This window comes from Notolepis coatsorum (genome assembly GCF_963971535.1).
Source record: "Notolepis coatsorum genome assembly, chromosome: 18".
Classification (NCBI taxonomy): Eukaryota; Metazoa; Chordata; class Actinopteri; order Aulopiformes; family Paralepididae; genus Notolepis; species Notolepis coatsorum.
In genome coordinates, this window is record NC_140182.1 from 77481015 (window position 1) to 77498605 (window position 17591).

General features: G+C 45.3%; 1 protein-coding gene across 1 annotated transcript in view; it reads right to left on the minus strand.

Annotated features, from left to right (window-relative positions):
- The window catches only part of magi2b (membrane associated guanylate kinase, WW and PDZ domain containing 2b), a gene marked incomplete at its 3' end in the record, with an annotated part of 475453 nt that overhangs the window by 72921 nt on the left and 384941 nt on the right, over positions 1-17591 (minus strand). The window contains 1 exon segment of the mRNA XM_084335313.1: positions 16390-16572. Coding sequence (XP_084191439.1) covers positions 16390-16572 — 183 coding nt within the window.

The window sequence follows — 17591 nt, forward strand, 5'->3', positions numbered from 1 at the left end:
GGCTGGACCAGGCTGTAGTGGGCTGGACCAGGCTGTAGTGAGCTGGACCAGGCTGCAGTGAGCTGGACCAGGCTGTAGTGAGCTGGACCAGGCTGTAGTGAGCTGGACCAGGCTGTAGTGAGCTGGACCAGGTTGTAGTGAGCTGGACCAGGCTGTAGTGAGCTGGACCAGGCTGTAGTGGGCTGGACCAGGCTGTAGTGAGCTGGACCAGGCTGTAGTGAGCTGGACCAGGCTGTAGTGAGCAGGACCAGGCTGTAGTGGGCTGGACCAGGCTGTAGTGAGCAGGACCAGGCTGTAGTGAGCTGGACCAGGCTGTAGTGAGCTGGACCAGGTTGTAGTGGGCTGGACCAGGCTGTAGTGGGCTGGACCAGGCTGTAGTGAGCTGGACCAGGCTGTAGTGAGCTGGACCAGGCTGTAGTGGGCTGGACCAGGCTGTAGTGAGCAGGACCAGGCTGTAGTGAGCTGGACCAGGCTGTAGTGAGCTGGACCAGGTTGTAGTGAGCTGGACCAGGCTGTAGTGAGCAGGACCAGGCTGTAGTGGGCTGGACCAGGTTGTAGTGAGCAGGACCAGGTTGTAGTGAGCTGGACCAGGCTGTAGTGGGCTGGACCAGGCTGTAGTGGGCTGGACCAGGTTGTAGTGAGCTGGACCAGGCTGTAGTGGGCTGGACCAGGTTGTAGTGAGCTGGACCAGGCTGTAGTGGGCTGGACCAGGCTGTAGTGGGCTGGACCAGGCTGTAGTGGGCTGGACCAGGCTGTAGTGGGCTGGACCAGGTTGTAGTGGGCTGAACCAGGCTGTAGTGGGCTGGACCAGGTTGTAGTGGGCTGGACCAGGTTGTAGTGGGCTGGACCAGGCTGTAGTGGGCTGGACCAGGTTGTAGTGAGCTGGACCAGGTTGTAGCGGGCTGGACCAGGCTGTAGTGGGCTGGACCAGGCTGTAGTGGGCTGGACCAGGTTGTAGTGAGCTGGACCAGGCTGTAGTGGGCTGGACCAGGCTGTAGTGGGCTGGACCAGGCTGTAGTGAGCTGGACCAGGCTGTAGTGGGCTGGACCAGGTTGTAGTGGGCTGGACCAGGCTGTAGTGGGCTGGACCAGGCTGTAGTGAGCTGGACCAGGCTGTAGTGAGCTGGACCAGGTTGTAGTGGGCTGGACCAGGTTGTAGTGGGCTGGACCAGGTTGTAGTGGGCTGGACCAGGCTGTAGTGAGCTGGACCAGGCTGTAGTGGCCTTTACCTTTTGGTAAATGGTGCATTTATATAGCAGCTTATATCCAAAGCGCTTTACAATTTTTGTTGCTCACATTTTACCCATTCACTCACACATGCACACACCGACGGCAGAGGCGAATGCAATGGAATTTGGAATGGAATTTAAATTGAGTTTAAATAAAGGTTTGAAATTAAATTAAATTACGATGCGGTGAAGTCGACTGTATTAAAATCGTATGATTTAGCATATCGATGGAAATTCAGGAATTGGATGAAGGGGGATAGGCAAACAGTGGAGTTTCTCCGTGATTTGATGTCTCACCTTAACCATTCGTTTTAACCAATTTGACGGTCTTTGTAAGTTGATAGTGCCGGAACAGTTTAAAAAAAACTCTATCCCTCAATGCATTGCCACTTATGTGAATGAGCAGGAACCCTCTACAGTGCATGAAGCAGCTGAATAACAGTCTTAATTCCCCCACAGTGGTGCCAAGTTCCTGAAGCCTGGTCCAGCGTGTAAATCCGGATAGGCGGGATCTGAGGGCTCCAGAGTGTGTAATCACTGCCATGGGGTGGGTCATTGGAAGGACCAGTTTCCGATGTTAAGAGTCCTTCGCCATCGCATGCTCCAAGCTACGCTGTGCTCTAGAGTTTTGGAACCAAAACCGGTAAGTGTGGATTCAAGTACTGGTACTGGCTTTGAGCCGATGCTTTCGTGTTCTTGATTGATAGTTAGGATCGCTTAAACCAGGGGCGACAGTGGCTCGGGAGGTAGAGCAGTTGTCTGGTAATCCGGAGGTTCCTGGTTCGATTCCTGCTCCTCCCAGGCAGCGTGTCGAAGTGTTCTTACGCAAGACACTTAACTCCTAATTGCTCCCGGTGAGCAAGTTGGCACCTTGCATGGTTGTGTGAATGTGTGAGTGAATGGGTAAAATGTGAGGATCAAATTGTAAAGCGCTTTGGATAAAAGCTCTTTAAGAGCTGGTACAGAGCTTGTACAGGGTGCTGTGAGCTGGTACAGGGTGCGCCGCCCCCCCATGCGTTGCCACTTGGAGATGTTGTTGGATTCGCCCGGTAGCACTGCATGGGCAGATGGGCCGCTGTCTCCTGTGGTTATTTCCAAACCGCTAGCGTCTGGGGAACCGGATGAGAGCGTGGCTGGAGGTATCCAGGGATGGACGTGTGCACAGAGCCGTGACGCTCAGGCCGTAGCGAAGGTGTGGTGCCTGCGGAACACGTGGCTCCCCTGCCTGATCTCACTCCGGCTGCGTCGAGGGAAGGACGGGTCGAGAGCCAAAGCGTTCTCCATCTGCTTTATGGGATGAGGCTTTGATGTGGAGAAATGCGTCATGGTTACCGTCTCCAGGGCAGCCCGCTGGTGAGGAAATGGGTGCCTTGTGATGGTAATTCTCTCCGGGAAGCGATTTTTCAGGTTATTGTGCCAAGTAACTTGCATGATGGGGTGTTGCAAACAGCACATGACAGCTGTGGACATGTACAAGGAAAATGTAGGATGCTATTTCTTTTGTCAAATTTGTCAAATTTGTTTCTGTATAAGTCCATTATTGGTGATCTCCCACCCTACATCACCTCATTGCTGGATTGGAGCTCTGGACCTTATCATACTCACTCTGGTGATTGGCTTACACTCTTAAGCTTCCTAGAGTTTGCACTGAATTAGGAAAATCTGCTTTTAGCTTCTGTGTGTGGAATGTTTAATGCACTTTGAAACTCAATTCATTAGTATCTATTGGTCAGTTTAAATCGTTAATAGCAAACCACTTCACCAGTCTGCAGTTTTTACTTATTTTAATGTAAATGTTTACCTGTTCCAAAAATTACATCTGGTCATAAATCCATATTTTTTTTAATATTGCATATAAGTAGCGATTTTTTTGTCAAACGTTTTCAAGTATTAACATCACTAACATGTCACAAAAGCATGTAGAATGTATATTATCATCAATACGTTAGTTTAGCAATAGGTTAAAAGTGCCATTAGATAGTTTTAAGTTTTCGATTTTATGAAGTCTATTCCAAGACGGAAACGGAAATGGACATTTTGAACCATGGGAATTGTAGTCTTTTTGCAGCCATTTTGTAGAGGACATGCATAGCTGTCGACCAGTGTTGGAATTTTTCCGAACTACACTTCCTGTCAGATACTGTGGGGGTTCAAAGGTCAGCGTTCTGAATGAATCATATCGCGATAATAAGCCACAAAAGGTAAAGTTTTTGACAAATATTGAAACGCAGTTAGTTTCTCCTCCCTATTGTTAGGATGTAGGAACAATTAGATCTGAAATTAGTTTCAAAACTGTTGCACTGTGGGGAAAATTAAAAAGTACACTAGATTACAGTAGATTTCATTATCTATTCTTATGCACGCCTGGTGATACTAAATCCAAATTGAACTCGGGCATTTGAAAGATAATATATGTAATAAATGTGCGAATTGGCTATAATAAGGTAATGTATAAGCATCATATTCTATATTCTATAATAATATTTCAAATTGCATTGGTCCGGATGGGAGAATTCAGTACTGTATCTACAGAACCTTCGGTTTAATCATCTTCCCTTTATTAATTTCCTTAGATTTCTTGTACACATGATCTCAAGAGGGTACTGAACAAGATCAGTGGCAGTTTTTTAAGTTTGGTCATTATTATCATGGTGTTATTCACTGTCAAAGATGCAAAGAAAAATCATAATTCATATTCTCCTTTGTTTCATCACAATTTAAGCAAGCCTAGTAATAGACACAATATTTCTGACACTGTGAATACATTCCCTGAGGTCCATATATGTACCTAGATACCAAGAATATGCAAATAGCCCTTGTAGAAGTGGAGCAATATTCCATTTACCTAGGTATATATTTTAGGCGGATTTTCACATCGTGTGGAACAGGTTAATTGATTGACTTTCTGTCTCTATGTTGTTTTCTTTTTTGTATTTATGTTTTGTATGTCTCAACATCATTGTAAATGAGAGCTTGCTCTCAATGCTCCTTCCAGATTAAATAAAGATTCACTGGGATGTCAGGTTATCAAGCCTCCTCCTCTTTGCACCCATTCCAGTGGTACCATTTGAGCATTTGACTACACGTCGACTGTGATAAGTTACAAACTACGCAATAAGTTAATAAAGTCACCAAGGCAGATTCCTCTCCTTTACGTACTGTATGAAGGATTCTATTGACCAGGTTGGTTCAACGATGTGAACTTTGACCTGTAAAAAGGGCATTAGAGTATACGGTGTGGTGGAACCAGAGAGGTTAATCATGCGTGTGGTCAAATCCTCATGGTTGATGAAACATTTCTAATCAAATACAATTTAGGTTAGGAGTTCAGTAGAGGACTTGACTTTTTATGACCAGGAAACAGGATCAAACACCCCCCCTCCCCCCTCTGAGGCCCTCTCATTCTGTGAGTTTGCCTTTTAAGGGTGCTTTCTCACTCACCGTTCAGGGTCGAATCAGAGCCGGCTCGCATCAGAAAAGGGTGTGTCTGTCCTAGTGAGAACACTCCCCCCGTCCCCGGGGACGAATCAGCGGCCCCGGGGGCGCTGAAACTGGACCGCTGAAATAGGTGGTTCCAGGTGCGCGCCAGTGGGAGCGGGGGAGGCTTTTGTATCAACTTGCTGACACACACAATGTCGTTACTTGCTTGAATTTTGGGCAGATAAAACCACACAGCAACAACTGGACAATACCCACAAAAACGATATTTATGGAAAATTTGCGAGTTCAGACCTCAACCAAACAAGCATGTGGAGCCTCACAGCTGAGCTCAGTGGATGAAAACATGAAGCCACGTTACAAAGCACAGCACTTCCCTGGCTCGCATTAGGCCTGGCAATTTTGTTTGCCATTGCTATGTCTATACATTGGTTTCTTGTTCGAATGCATTTATTTCTATTAGACCAGTGGTGCCCAACCAGTCGGCCGTGGTCGACCAGTAGATCAATGACATGCAATATAATTGCCACGAGCGATGGGATAATGTTAGCTGCTGAACAGGCTAAGCTAACTAGCGTTAGCCGTTAGCTTAGCGTTTGCCATTGCTATGTCTACTATACTTTCTTGTTCGAATGCATTTATTTCTATAGACCAGTGGTGTCTCTAATGTTATCTAGCTACTGATAGCTCCCGATATCATCAGTTTGGTGCTGGCTGGCTAACTAACGTGAGCTAACGTTAGCTGCTAGCCACAATGCTATACTGTTATACTGGCATATTCCATTCACGTTAGCATGTAAGCTAACAAAATCGGCGCCGATGAGACTAAACTCCGCTTTTGGTGTTCAATTGTGTTGATAGTTTTGTTTCATCAACAAATGAAAGGCAGAACACACAGTGAATGTATCCATTTTGTTTATTGCACGTTCTTTGCTGAAAAATAAGTGCTACAGTGGCTATACTAGACTAGTAATAGGCTAAGCTAACTAGCGTTAGCCGTTAGCCCTGGGAAACGCTCAAAAGCGGACTCTACAACACCATCCATTCGTGAGAAAAGGGGGTGGGTTATATTGACAAGGCTTGACAACAGAGGTTCAAATATAACTTCATATTTTACATTTTACATTTACATTTAGTCATTTAGCTGACGCTTTTATCCAAAGCGACTTACAAGTTCTGTACGACAAGCCATCAGGAAGGGCACAACTCTATCAGCTGAGCAACAATGTTCATCAAAGTGTTGAGTGCTACAGTGTAGGTTAGTTTATTAGGACAAGTGCATGACAGTACGGTTAGTTAGGGTTAGATTTTTTTTTTTTTTTTTTATAGTTTTTTTTTTTAATTCAGATAATGGTTGAAGAAGTGCGTCTTTAGATGACGGCGAAAGATTGGACGTGATTCGGCTGTCCTAACTGGGGTGGGTAGTTCATTCCACCATTGTGGGGCAAGGACTGAGAATAGGCGACTTCTCCTTGATGACCCTCCCGGAGCTCGGATAGGAGTAGGTCTGAGGCGGCCAGAAGATGCAGAGCGTAGGGGTCTTGAGGGTGTGTAGTTAGAGACCATTGACCGGAGGTAGGCGGGAGCGGTTCCCTTTGCCGCACGGTATGCTAGGTCGAGGGCCTTGAAGCGGATTCGTGCAGCAATGGGGAGCCAGTGCAGGTCCCTAAGAAGTGGGGTGACATGGGCCGACTTCGGTAGGTTTGAGATCAGGCGGGCCGCTGCGTTCTGAATGAGTTGAAGAGGCTTAGTGGCAGTGGCCGGGAGGCCAGCGAGCAGTGCATTGCAGTAGTCGAGGCGGGAGATGACTGTTGATTGGACGAGGAGTTGGGTGGCTTCTTTTGTCAGGAAGGGGCGGATCCTTCTGACGTTGCTCAGGAGGAATCGGCAGGTTCTGGTCGTCGCTGCGATGTGAGCAGAGAAGTTCAACTGGTCGTCGAGGACAACACCAAGGTTCTTGGCGGTCGGGGACGCAGTCACAGCTGCATTCTCGACTGTGATTGAAAGGTCGGTTAGGGGGGAGGATTTGGCCGGCAGGTGGAGCAATTCTGTTTTGCTTAGGTTCAGTTTGAGGTGGTTGGACGTCATCCAGGCGGAGATGTCGGACAGACAGGCCGAGATCCGCTCAGAGATGTGGATATCTGAGGGAGGGAAGGAGAGGAAGAGTTGAGTATCGTCGGCATAACAATGGTAGGAGAAGCCATGAGACGTGATAATGTTACCCAGTGATTTAGTGTTATTGGTTGGTTATTGGTTATTGGTTACTGTTTATTGGTTATTTGTTTATTTTATATCAGCATCCAGTCTCCGCCGCCGTGTTAACACTCTTCCTGTTTACATTTTCGAGCGTGACATCATCGCCTACGGCAAGCGTACACGCTCAAAACGCAAACCATAAACAGAACCCGGAGCGAACCAAGACTGAAGTGTGTACACAAACTAGAGGGGGGAGAGGGAGGGGGGAAGTTCGCACCCTAACCCGGAATGAGGACGGTACGGACCCGAATGGTGAGTGAGAAAGCACCCTAAGCTTTCTGGGAGAAAAGGGGGCGGGGGAAGGATGACCAGGTGAGGGGAGAGGAAAAGGAGGATACAGGGGGGGAGGGGAGGTGTTAACAAAAGGCCCAGAAAGGAACTTCCACAACGGTGAGTTTTGGTCTTCGCAATACACCCGCGACATTACAGTGCCTCACGGAACATGGTGGTAGCAGATCTTGAAGGGTGTTTGCGCCCCTGACGGACTTTCTTAAGGGCAAAGCTAAATTTGTGTGGTCTTCAAAGTGTCATGGTGTTTGACAATGTGAAACTCTCCTTTGAGCTGCTCTGGTTCTGGTGCGCTCGAATGTGCCAGACGTCATGTCAGTGACGTGTGTGTGTGGGGGGGGGGGGGGGGGGGGGGCAGGTGTGCAGCTTTGCCACGGGGGACGGAGGAGGTTGGTTCATTACTTCTTCTAGGAAGTTCAATTCATACCAGCTGAACTCAAAATGTTTGTATATAATACTACAAGGAAGATGATTGAATGTAGTCTGGTGAATCATTTTCACCAGTTACAGTGTTTCTCTCGCACGATTATAATTTTTTTCAGGATTTTCAGGATCTCGCCTAGGGCCCAACAGACCGGCCCTGCATGCACGCACACGCACCCGCACACACACACACCACTGATTATATTGACATTCACATCCCACACTTTGTTAGTCCTCAGTTGAAGCTTGAAGCAGTTGAACTTTGCTTAAATAAATTACTTTCCTTTACAATAATGTGTCCATATGTCCCTATTTGTCATGGCTGTGTGTGTGTGTGTGTGTGTGTGTGTGTGTGTGTGTGTGTGTGTGTGTGTGTATGTGTATGTATACTGTATGTGTGTATGTGTGTATGTGTGTATGTATATGTGTGTGTGTGTGTGTGTGTGTGTGTGTGCGTATGACTGTGTGCGTGTGTGTGTATGACTGTGTGTGTGTATATGTGTGTGAATATGTATGTATGTATGTGTTGTGTGTGTGTGTGTGTGTGTGTGTGTGTGTGTGTGTGTGTGTGTGTGTGTGTGTGTGTATAGGGGGTCAGAGGGAGGGCAGTGCCTCCTTGAGTCCTTGTGGATATTCCAGCCATCTGGAGCAAACTGGCATGACATCCACAGAGATCTGTCATGATGCCAGGACAACTTGGGAATCTTCACATGGGCCCCCCCTCCACCCACCTACACACACACACACACACACACACACACACACACACACACACACACACACACACACACACACACACACACACACACACACACACACACACACACACACACACACACACACATACACACACACACACACACACACACACACACACACACACACACACACACACACACACACACAATTTGGTTTTGATGGCTCTTCTCACTATGAATGAGTTGTCTGCTCTGCCTCGCTCCCTGGCAGTAGAGTCATATTTCTGTATGGACCATCAGTTGGAAAGGGGAGAGGTGATGTTGTGTGTGTGTTGTGTGTGTGTGTGTGTGTGTGTGTGTGTGTAGGTGTGTAGGTGTGTAGGTGTGTGTGTGTGTGTGTTTACACAGTGAGAGAAGTAGCCTTCCCTCCCTGGTTGCTTTAGTTGAAGTCACAGGTCCATGACAAATGCTGCTGCCTCAAATCCTCTATTTCACACTTCTAGAGGCACTCTGTCACACACACACACACACACACACACACACACACACACACACACACACACACACACACACACACACACACACACACACACACACACACACACACCACACACACACACACACACACACACACACACACACACACACACACACACATACACACACACACACACACACACACACACACACACACATATTCACACACGCACACACACACACCCTAAGAGCAATGCCGCACGGCTCAAATAGGCCAGCTAATCTCAGAGAGTGCCTGCATGTGACTGTGTGCTGTGTGTGTATGTGTGTAGGTGTGTAGGTGTGTGTGTGTGTGTGTGTGTGTGTGTGTGTGTGTGTGTGTGTGTGTGTGTGTGTGTGTGTGTGTGTGTGTGTGTGTGTGTGTGTGTGTGTGTGAGAGAGTGGGTTTCTGGCAAAGTCACAGAGCAGAGAGCAAGAGAGCGAGAGAAAAATCAGGACAGGGAGAAAAAGCAAACGGCTGACTGACCAGGATGAAGGGATGAAGATAAGAGGGAAAAGGCAGAAATTAGAGGAGTAGAAAGAGATGGCAGAGGAAACATAAACAGGGATGGGAAACAGAGAAGATGTGGTCAGATACCAAAATAAAATGAGAGAGGATTAAAATAGAGAGAGATAACAAAATAACGACATAGAGAGAGAGCGAGAGAGAGCGAGAGAGAGCGAGAGAGAGAGGGAGAGAGAGAGCGAGAGAGAGAGAGAGAGAGAGAGAGAGAGAGAGAGAGAGAGAGAGAGAGCGAGAGAGAGAGAGAGAGAGAGAGAGAGGCATACCGTGCGGCAAAGGGAACCGCTCCCTCCTACCTCCGGTCAATGGTCTCTAAGTACACACCCTCAAGACCCCTACGCTCTGCATCTTCTGGCCGTCTCAGACCTACTCCTATCCGAGCTCCGGGAGGGTCATCAAGGAGAACCTGCTTCTCTCAGGCCTTGCCCCACAATGGTGGAATGAACCTACCCACCCCAGTTAGGACAGCCGAAACCCGTCCAATCTTTCGCCGTCGTCTAAAGACACACTTCTTCAACCATTATCTGAAATGAAAAAAAAAATCTAACCCTAACTAACCTTACTGTCATGCACTTGTCCTAATAAACTAACCTACACTGTAGCACTCAACACTTTGATGTACATTGTTACTCAGCTGATAGAGTTGTGCCCTTTCTGATGACTTGTCATACAGAACTTGTAAGTCACTTTGGATAAAAGCGTCAGCAAAATTACTAAATGTAAATGTAAATGTAAATGAGAGAGAGAGACATCTAGGCATTTACATCCCCAGAGCTCTCAATTGCGATTTCACACGTGGTGCTCACTTTGACTCGATCGTTTGAGAATGCTGGGCGCTCCACCCATGTCAACTGGATGAGTGTCTGGGAGTGTGCGATCTGGGAGCTATAAACTAAACCCTCCCCGCCCAAGACCTACTCAGACAGCAATATGTAGATCTACTGGTAACACAAGCTGAATTAGTGTGAGCAAGCAATGGATGTCATGCGGTACATCCATAGACCAAATCGTTGTCTTAAAGGAGCCATCTGCAGCCCGACTGCTAACTAGAACCCAAAAGGAGAGAGCACATTAGTCCAGTCTTAGCCGCTTTACACTGGCTTCCTGTAACATTTAGAATTGACTTTAAGGTCCTTCTCCTTACATACAAAGCTCTAAATGGACAGGGACCTAGCTACATCGCCAACACTCTAATAAATTACACACCAGCAAGAACACTATGATCATCAGCTGCTGGACTACTAGAGGCTCCAGAAGCAGTCAAAAGAGGATCGGTAATGCAGCCTTTATCAACTATGCCCCAAAACTATGGAACAAACTACCCCAAAACATCAGGGAAGCCAACTCGCTAGACATCTTTAAAAGACAGCTTAAAAACCTATCTCTTGCTCAGCATTTCACTGATAGATATCTGCTACCACCTAGTGGCAAGAGGAAACATCAGGGATATCCTGACACAACTTGTATTTATTCTTACCCTGCCTACTCTTTTACACTGCCTATCAAATTGTTCATGAATTACAGGAGTATTATCCAAATGTGAAACACTGATTATTTACTGAATAGAGAGCCTATTAGGATGCTAGATCCTAATGTGCCATATCTTGCTATGCTCGCTCATGCCTGTATTTTTTATGTCCGTTCTATTTTATAATTTTCTTTTTTACTATTTTTAAACTGAATCATTTAAAACTATTTTTACTATTTGTGTTACTGAAAACTGTAAGCGGAGAGCCTATTTGGGATGCTAGATCCTAATGTGAAACACTGTGATTCTACCTGTCTATCTTTTTATGCTCGTTTATGCTTTATGCCTGTATTTTTTACTGTTGTGCAGTAAGCACTTTGAACTGCAACCTCTGTATGAAAAGTGCTATACAAATAAAGTTATTATTATTATTATCTGGCTGCATGTTCGCCTAGCTTAGCACAATGAATGGAAGCGGACATGTACGGGTAGCCTATGCATTGTCCAGCTAACGCCTCTCCCGAAGGGGGGAGAGAGAGAGAGAGAGAGAGAGAGAGAGAGAGAGAGAGAGAGAGAGAGGAGAGAGGAGAGAGGAGAGAGGAGAGAGGAGAGAGGAGAGAGAGAGAGAGAGAGAGAGAGAGAGAGAGAGAGAGAGAAAGAGGCAGGCAAACAAAAGGAGAGCAGAGAGCAGGGGGGAGGTAGAGCGAGACAGACAGACATTCCCAGCTCCTCTAAAATGAGCAGTTTAGGCACCAACAGTGTCCAGGCATGAGGCCAGCTTACTGGTTCAGTGGAGCACAGATACAGTAAAGCCTCGCAGAGCAGAACCTTTCCCTCTCACTGTAGAATCTATACATCCTGGTTACATAGAGTCTATACATCCTGGTTATATAGAGTCTATACATCCTGGTTATATAGAGTCTATACATCCTGGTTACATATAGTCTATACATCCTGGTTATATAGAGTATATACATCCTGGTTATATAGAGTCTATACATCCTGGTTATATAGAGTCTATACATCCTGGTTACATAGTCTATACATCCTGGTTATATAGAGTATATACATCCTGGTTATATAGTCTATACATCCTGGTTATATAGAGTCTATACATCCTGGTTACATATAGTCTATACATCCTGGTTACATATAGTCTATACATCCTGGTTATATAGAGTCTATACATCCTGGTTATATATAGTCTGTACATCCTGGTTACATATAGTCTATACATCCTGGTTATATAGAGTCTATACATCCTGGTTATATAGAGTCTATACATCCTGGTTACATATAGTCTATACATCCTGGTTATATAGTCTATACCATAGATATATATAGAACACTAGATAGCTTGCCCGCGCTGCCGGCCAATGGAGAGCGACGTCACTGAACCGCCACCATCTTGCTCCAGTTAGCCTTGAGTGAGAGTGAGTGAGCTGCACAGACAAAAATACTCATAACTCGCTGAAATATTGACGGATTTACAAACGGTTTGGTTTATTACAAGCATTATTAACGTGGCTATGATTCAAGCGGTTTGTAAAAAAAAACATCTTTAATTTTTTTTTTATAAGTATGCAGTATCATAACTACATCTTTGATGTTTATAGCAAACCAACCCGTTTGTAAATCCGTCAATATTTCAGCGAGTTATGAGTATTTTTGTCTGTGCAGCTTACTCACTCTCACTCAAGGCTAACTGGAGCAAGATGGCGGCGGTTCAGTGACGCTGGTGACTCCGCCTTAAGCTATCTAGTGTTCTATAGATATCTATGGTCTATACATCCTGGTTATATAGAGTATATACATCCTGGTTATATAGAGTCTATACATCCTGGTTATATAGATCTATACATCCTGGTTACATAGAGTTTATGTCCTGGTTATATAGAGTCTATACATCCTGGTTACATACAGTAGAGTTTATACATCCTGGTCATTAGAGTTGGGCGATGTGCTTATTCAGATCGTCCTATCACCACCCTGTGAGATTGCCAATAGCTGTTGCTATTGCCCACATTTCTCCTCTGCCTTCCCCCCCCCCCTCTCTCCCTCCTTCTCTCCATCTCTCATTTTCTCCCGCGAATTGGGTTGACAGCGACACACACACACGAGTCTAGGCTGTTCAAATCGTGCAAAAACAAAACATGATTACTCCCCTGGTCTGTGATGACAAATACATCCGTTCGTCAGATTGTTTAATTATTAATTCTAGCTCAACAAATACTTGTTTGTGTGATCTGGCTGGATTGTCAAAACCTCGCAACTGCAAAGAGAGACTTGTGCTGGAGGGGGTGAGTGAGAGAGATAGCGGTAGAGAGACCTCCACTGCAACAACATTAGAGCGACCGGTAGAATGAAACTCAAACCTAATCAAAAATAGATTTTTTGATTAGAGCGACAACATTAGAGTGACAACATTAGAGCGACAACATTAGAGCGACAACATTAGAGCGACGGGTGGAATGTAACTCGGCAGAGGTGAGTGAGAGAGATAGTGGTAGAGAGACATCTACTGCAACAATATTAGAGCGACCGGTAGAATGAAACACTTTGACTCGCAGTCAAACCTAATAAAAATATAATAGGTCTATAAACTTTTATGGCATTATAAAAGTGTTTTATCTTATTGAAAATCACGAGTCAACAGATTAGGTTATTTTATGTTGAGATTGTTAAACTATTGCAAATATGAATGCAATGTTGACTTCACAGTGGTGCACTCATCTCTGGTGAAAGAACATCACTATTGATAAGATAACAGACTTCCTTTTATTCATAATGGTGGATATAACTCTTGTTGCGGGTTTGTGCCCATATGATTTGATCAGTTTGGATGAACTTAGCATTCTGCAGAGAGGCAGAGAGGAGGAACTGTAACGCTTCCACCGGTCCTGCGGGACCGGACGCGTGAATACTTTCGGAAGCCCACTTGTCCTTCCGCATTGCTCTGATTGGCCGAGCGTGCGCATGCGCATGAGCATGAGCCGCGACGCGCTCCTCAGCCAGGCAGGAATACTACGCCCAGCTTAACCCAATTTATACAAATAGAAGTATTGATTACGCCGTAACGAATCATTAAAAAAATATACCGTTAACTGGAATATGTTGTTTCTTTACACATATGTTGGATTATGTAATTGGTTTGTTATGACAAACCAATAAAAAATCGCATCGCCGGCTTCGTGGCTGCGGCGCGGGAAGGCGTAACACAACAGTGAACACATAGTTAAGTACGACTGACAGATGCATTGCATTATGTGTTCACTGTTGTGTTAAGCCTTCTCGGCATAAGCCCCATAATAAGACCGTCTCTGGCTTCGTCCAGCGGACACCAGACCTCAGCGATGCCGCTCACGGCAGCATATTCTCCCCGCTGGCGATCGGAGCACGGAGGGTTGTGGACCCGCGCCGCAGCCACGAAGCCGGCGATGCGATTTTTTATTGGTTTGTCATGACAAACCAATTACATAATCCAACATATGTGTAAAGAAACAACATATTCCAGTTAACGGTATATTTTTTCTAATGATTCGTTACGGCGTAATCAATACTTCCATTTGTATAAATTGGGTTAAGCTGAGCGTAGTATTCCTGCCTGGCTGAGGAGCGCGTCGCGGCTCATGCGCATGTGCTCGCTCGGCCAATCAGAGCAATGCGGAAGGACAAGTGGGCTGCCGAAAGTATTCACGCGGACCGGACGGCAACCCTCCTCCCGGTTCGGCTGGTCCAGGTGCCGGACCTTCTCAACTCCCCTTCAATACACCCCTTCATACTACAACATTGCCAACCGGTGGGCTGATCCAGATGTGGCAGATCTGGCATCAGCTCACTCACCTGATTAACATTATTTGCTGTCATTTATGTTTGATTTATTCGTTGTCTATGTTGTCTTTATTAGTTCCACTTTGTTAGTCTTGTGTCCCTACTGTCTGTGTTTTGTAAATGTGTTTTAGTCTCGTATGTCTCAGTTTGTACCATTGTTATTGTTTTCCCCTGTGTTCTCTGTGTTCTGTTAGTTCTGTCTGTCACACCTGTGTCCTGTTAGTAATTACCCTCTGTCTCTGATTGGTGTCTGTATTTAAGTGTTCTGTGCCAGCATACACTTGCTGGTTCATTGTTTCATGTTACCGTTGTGTCAGTCGTGTTCCTTGTTTTCTGTTGTGAGTAAAGCCTTATTATCGTCACTACGCCGTCTCCTGCTTGCTTCCTGTTAAGTATCTCTCCGTTGTCTGCTGCAAACTGGGTTCCACTCTCCACCATGCTATCAAAACACGCCATTCGTAACAGGAACAGATAGAGAGATAGATACAGACACGGGCTACAGCGAGAGCAAGGCACAATGGAGATCCAAGTGAGGGATCAATAATACACAGGGTGCATAAGAGGGTAATTACTGTAAGTGAGGACAATACTGTTGTGGTATCAGGAAATTAAGGGGAGTGGTTCAGTTTTTCTGATGTACAATATATCTATGAGAGTGTAGTTTTGTGTATGTTTGTGTGTACTGTTTGTTCACACTTGATTGGTTGTACTTCTAACTGTATAGGTACAGTAGAGGGTTGGGTTACATCCACACCATTACAGATTCAAATCTTAAACTTGTAATCTGAAAGGCAATCCACTGGAACTCAGTCATTAAAGTTATAATCCACTGGAACTCAGTCATTAAAGTTATAATCCACTGGAACTCAGTCATTAAAGTTATACTCCACTGGAACTCAGTCATTAAAGTTATAATCCACTGGAACTCAGTCATTAAAGTTATTCCCCTCATCTTCACCAGTCACCAGTATCAACCACTGTTCAACATTCACAACATTATGTTAAAGGAACACGACAACATTATGGGAAAGGTGCTCACCGTCTTGAAACATGGATCAGATTATTGTGTTCTTTTATGTGATGGATTACTGCAACCATTTCTTTTGGCATCACATTACCGTAACCCCATCATATGTAATGTTAACCCCAGCCCTGCCGGTACAGACGGTATGATCACCAGTGTCCATCACATGTAATGTTAACCCCAGATCTGCCGGTACACGTGTATACTTTCGACAACAAATGTTTGTTTCCGCGTTCGAGTTTTGCGCTCTGATTGGCCAGGTCATGTGACATGTGCGGCAATCGTGGGACAGCAAGTTCTGCGCCTATTTCCGGGTCTAACAGCCTGCAAACTACCTGGCGTTCTATCGCCATGCTCTAAGACAAACTCTAACCTTAACCAACTTCGAAAGAGTGCCTAAGCTTAACCGTCGAAAGAACTTGAGAATCAGGGCAGGCGTTCTATCGCCATGCTCTAAGACAAACTCTAACCATAACCAACTTTGAAAGAGCGCCTAAGCTTAACCAGTGTAGAAACTTGCGGTCCCACGATTGGCGCACATGTCACATGACCAGAAACACGCGTGGCCAATCAGAGACGCGGAAACAAACATTTGTTGTTGAAAGTATTCAGGCTGCCGGCACAGACGGTATAATCACCTGTGTCCATCACATGTAATATTAACCCCAGCCCTGCCGGTACAGACGGTATAATCACCTGTGTCCATCTTGCCGTCCTGTGCAGCCGGTCCCTCTGGAATGACACTCTTGACCTGCAGGAACTCATCAGGCTCGTCTCCTCCTATGATAGTGAAACCAAAACCCATGTTGCTCTTCTGCAGAGCTGTGGACAGGAAGCTGCCCTTCAGCTGGGTCGGGTCCCGCGTGAACAGAGGCTTCTCTGGAGAGAGAGAGAGAGAGAGAGAGAGTTACAGCCAGGAGAGGAAAATACAGACAAAATAAAATGATACAGGGGATAAAAAATATTTATCAAATTAAATAGAAAAGAGACAGACGATACATACATCACAGAGGTAAGGGAAATAATTAAAACACACATCAAACAAACAACCCAATAAAATGACAAGGTATGTAATACATGAAGCAGTCAAATTACAGTTAAAAGACTGGGTGACAGTTGCAGGTGTGTGTCCACAATTCCTTAAAAATAATGAGGCAGACCCATTTGTAAATTTTCAAAGTCTTTATGCATCTCGTTCCAACCGCTGGGAGCAGCAAATTGGAAGGAGGACTGACCAAAGGAGGTGTTAACACAGGGAACATCTAGCGAGATATGGTGAGCAGCTCTGGTGTCATAGGGAGTAGATGACAATTTTAACAAGTGTATCAAATAAGGAGGGGTCAGAACAAGGAGGGCTTTGCAAATGAGTGTAGCCAATGAGTGTAAAGATGGCCAATTTACAATCTGTATAAATCACAGTGATGTGTTGACACTCTTGCTTGCATGCATGTAAATGACATCGCCACAGTCAAACAATGGGAGAATGGACATTTGGACGAGTGTTTAGCAGAGTGAGTAAAGCAGGAGCGACTGCTGTACAAGAAGCCAAGCTTTTATTTTTGATGAGAAAAATAAAGTGTATTATCTAACCAGATACCCAGGTATTTATAAGAGGTGACTGTATCCAGAACTGAGCCATTTGTTAGACCAGGAGGGACAACAGACCATTTTCCAAACCACATAACTTTTGTTTTAGATGAGTTCAAAAAGACTAGAGAAGGCAGCCTGTGTGCTATTGAAGCTGTCTTGAAGAGTATCTGGGAACTAATGAGGGACTACATGTTCACAAAGCATGGGAACAAACATAATTTAACGGATACTTAACTTCATGAATTTAGGAACATGTAGTCAAATTGATGTTTTATTTACTGAACGTGTCATTGAGAAGCAAAGTAGAA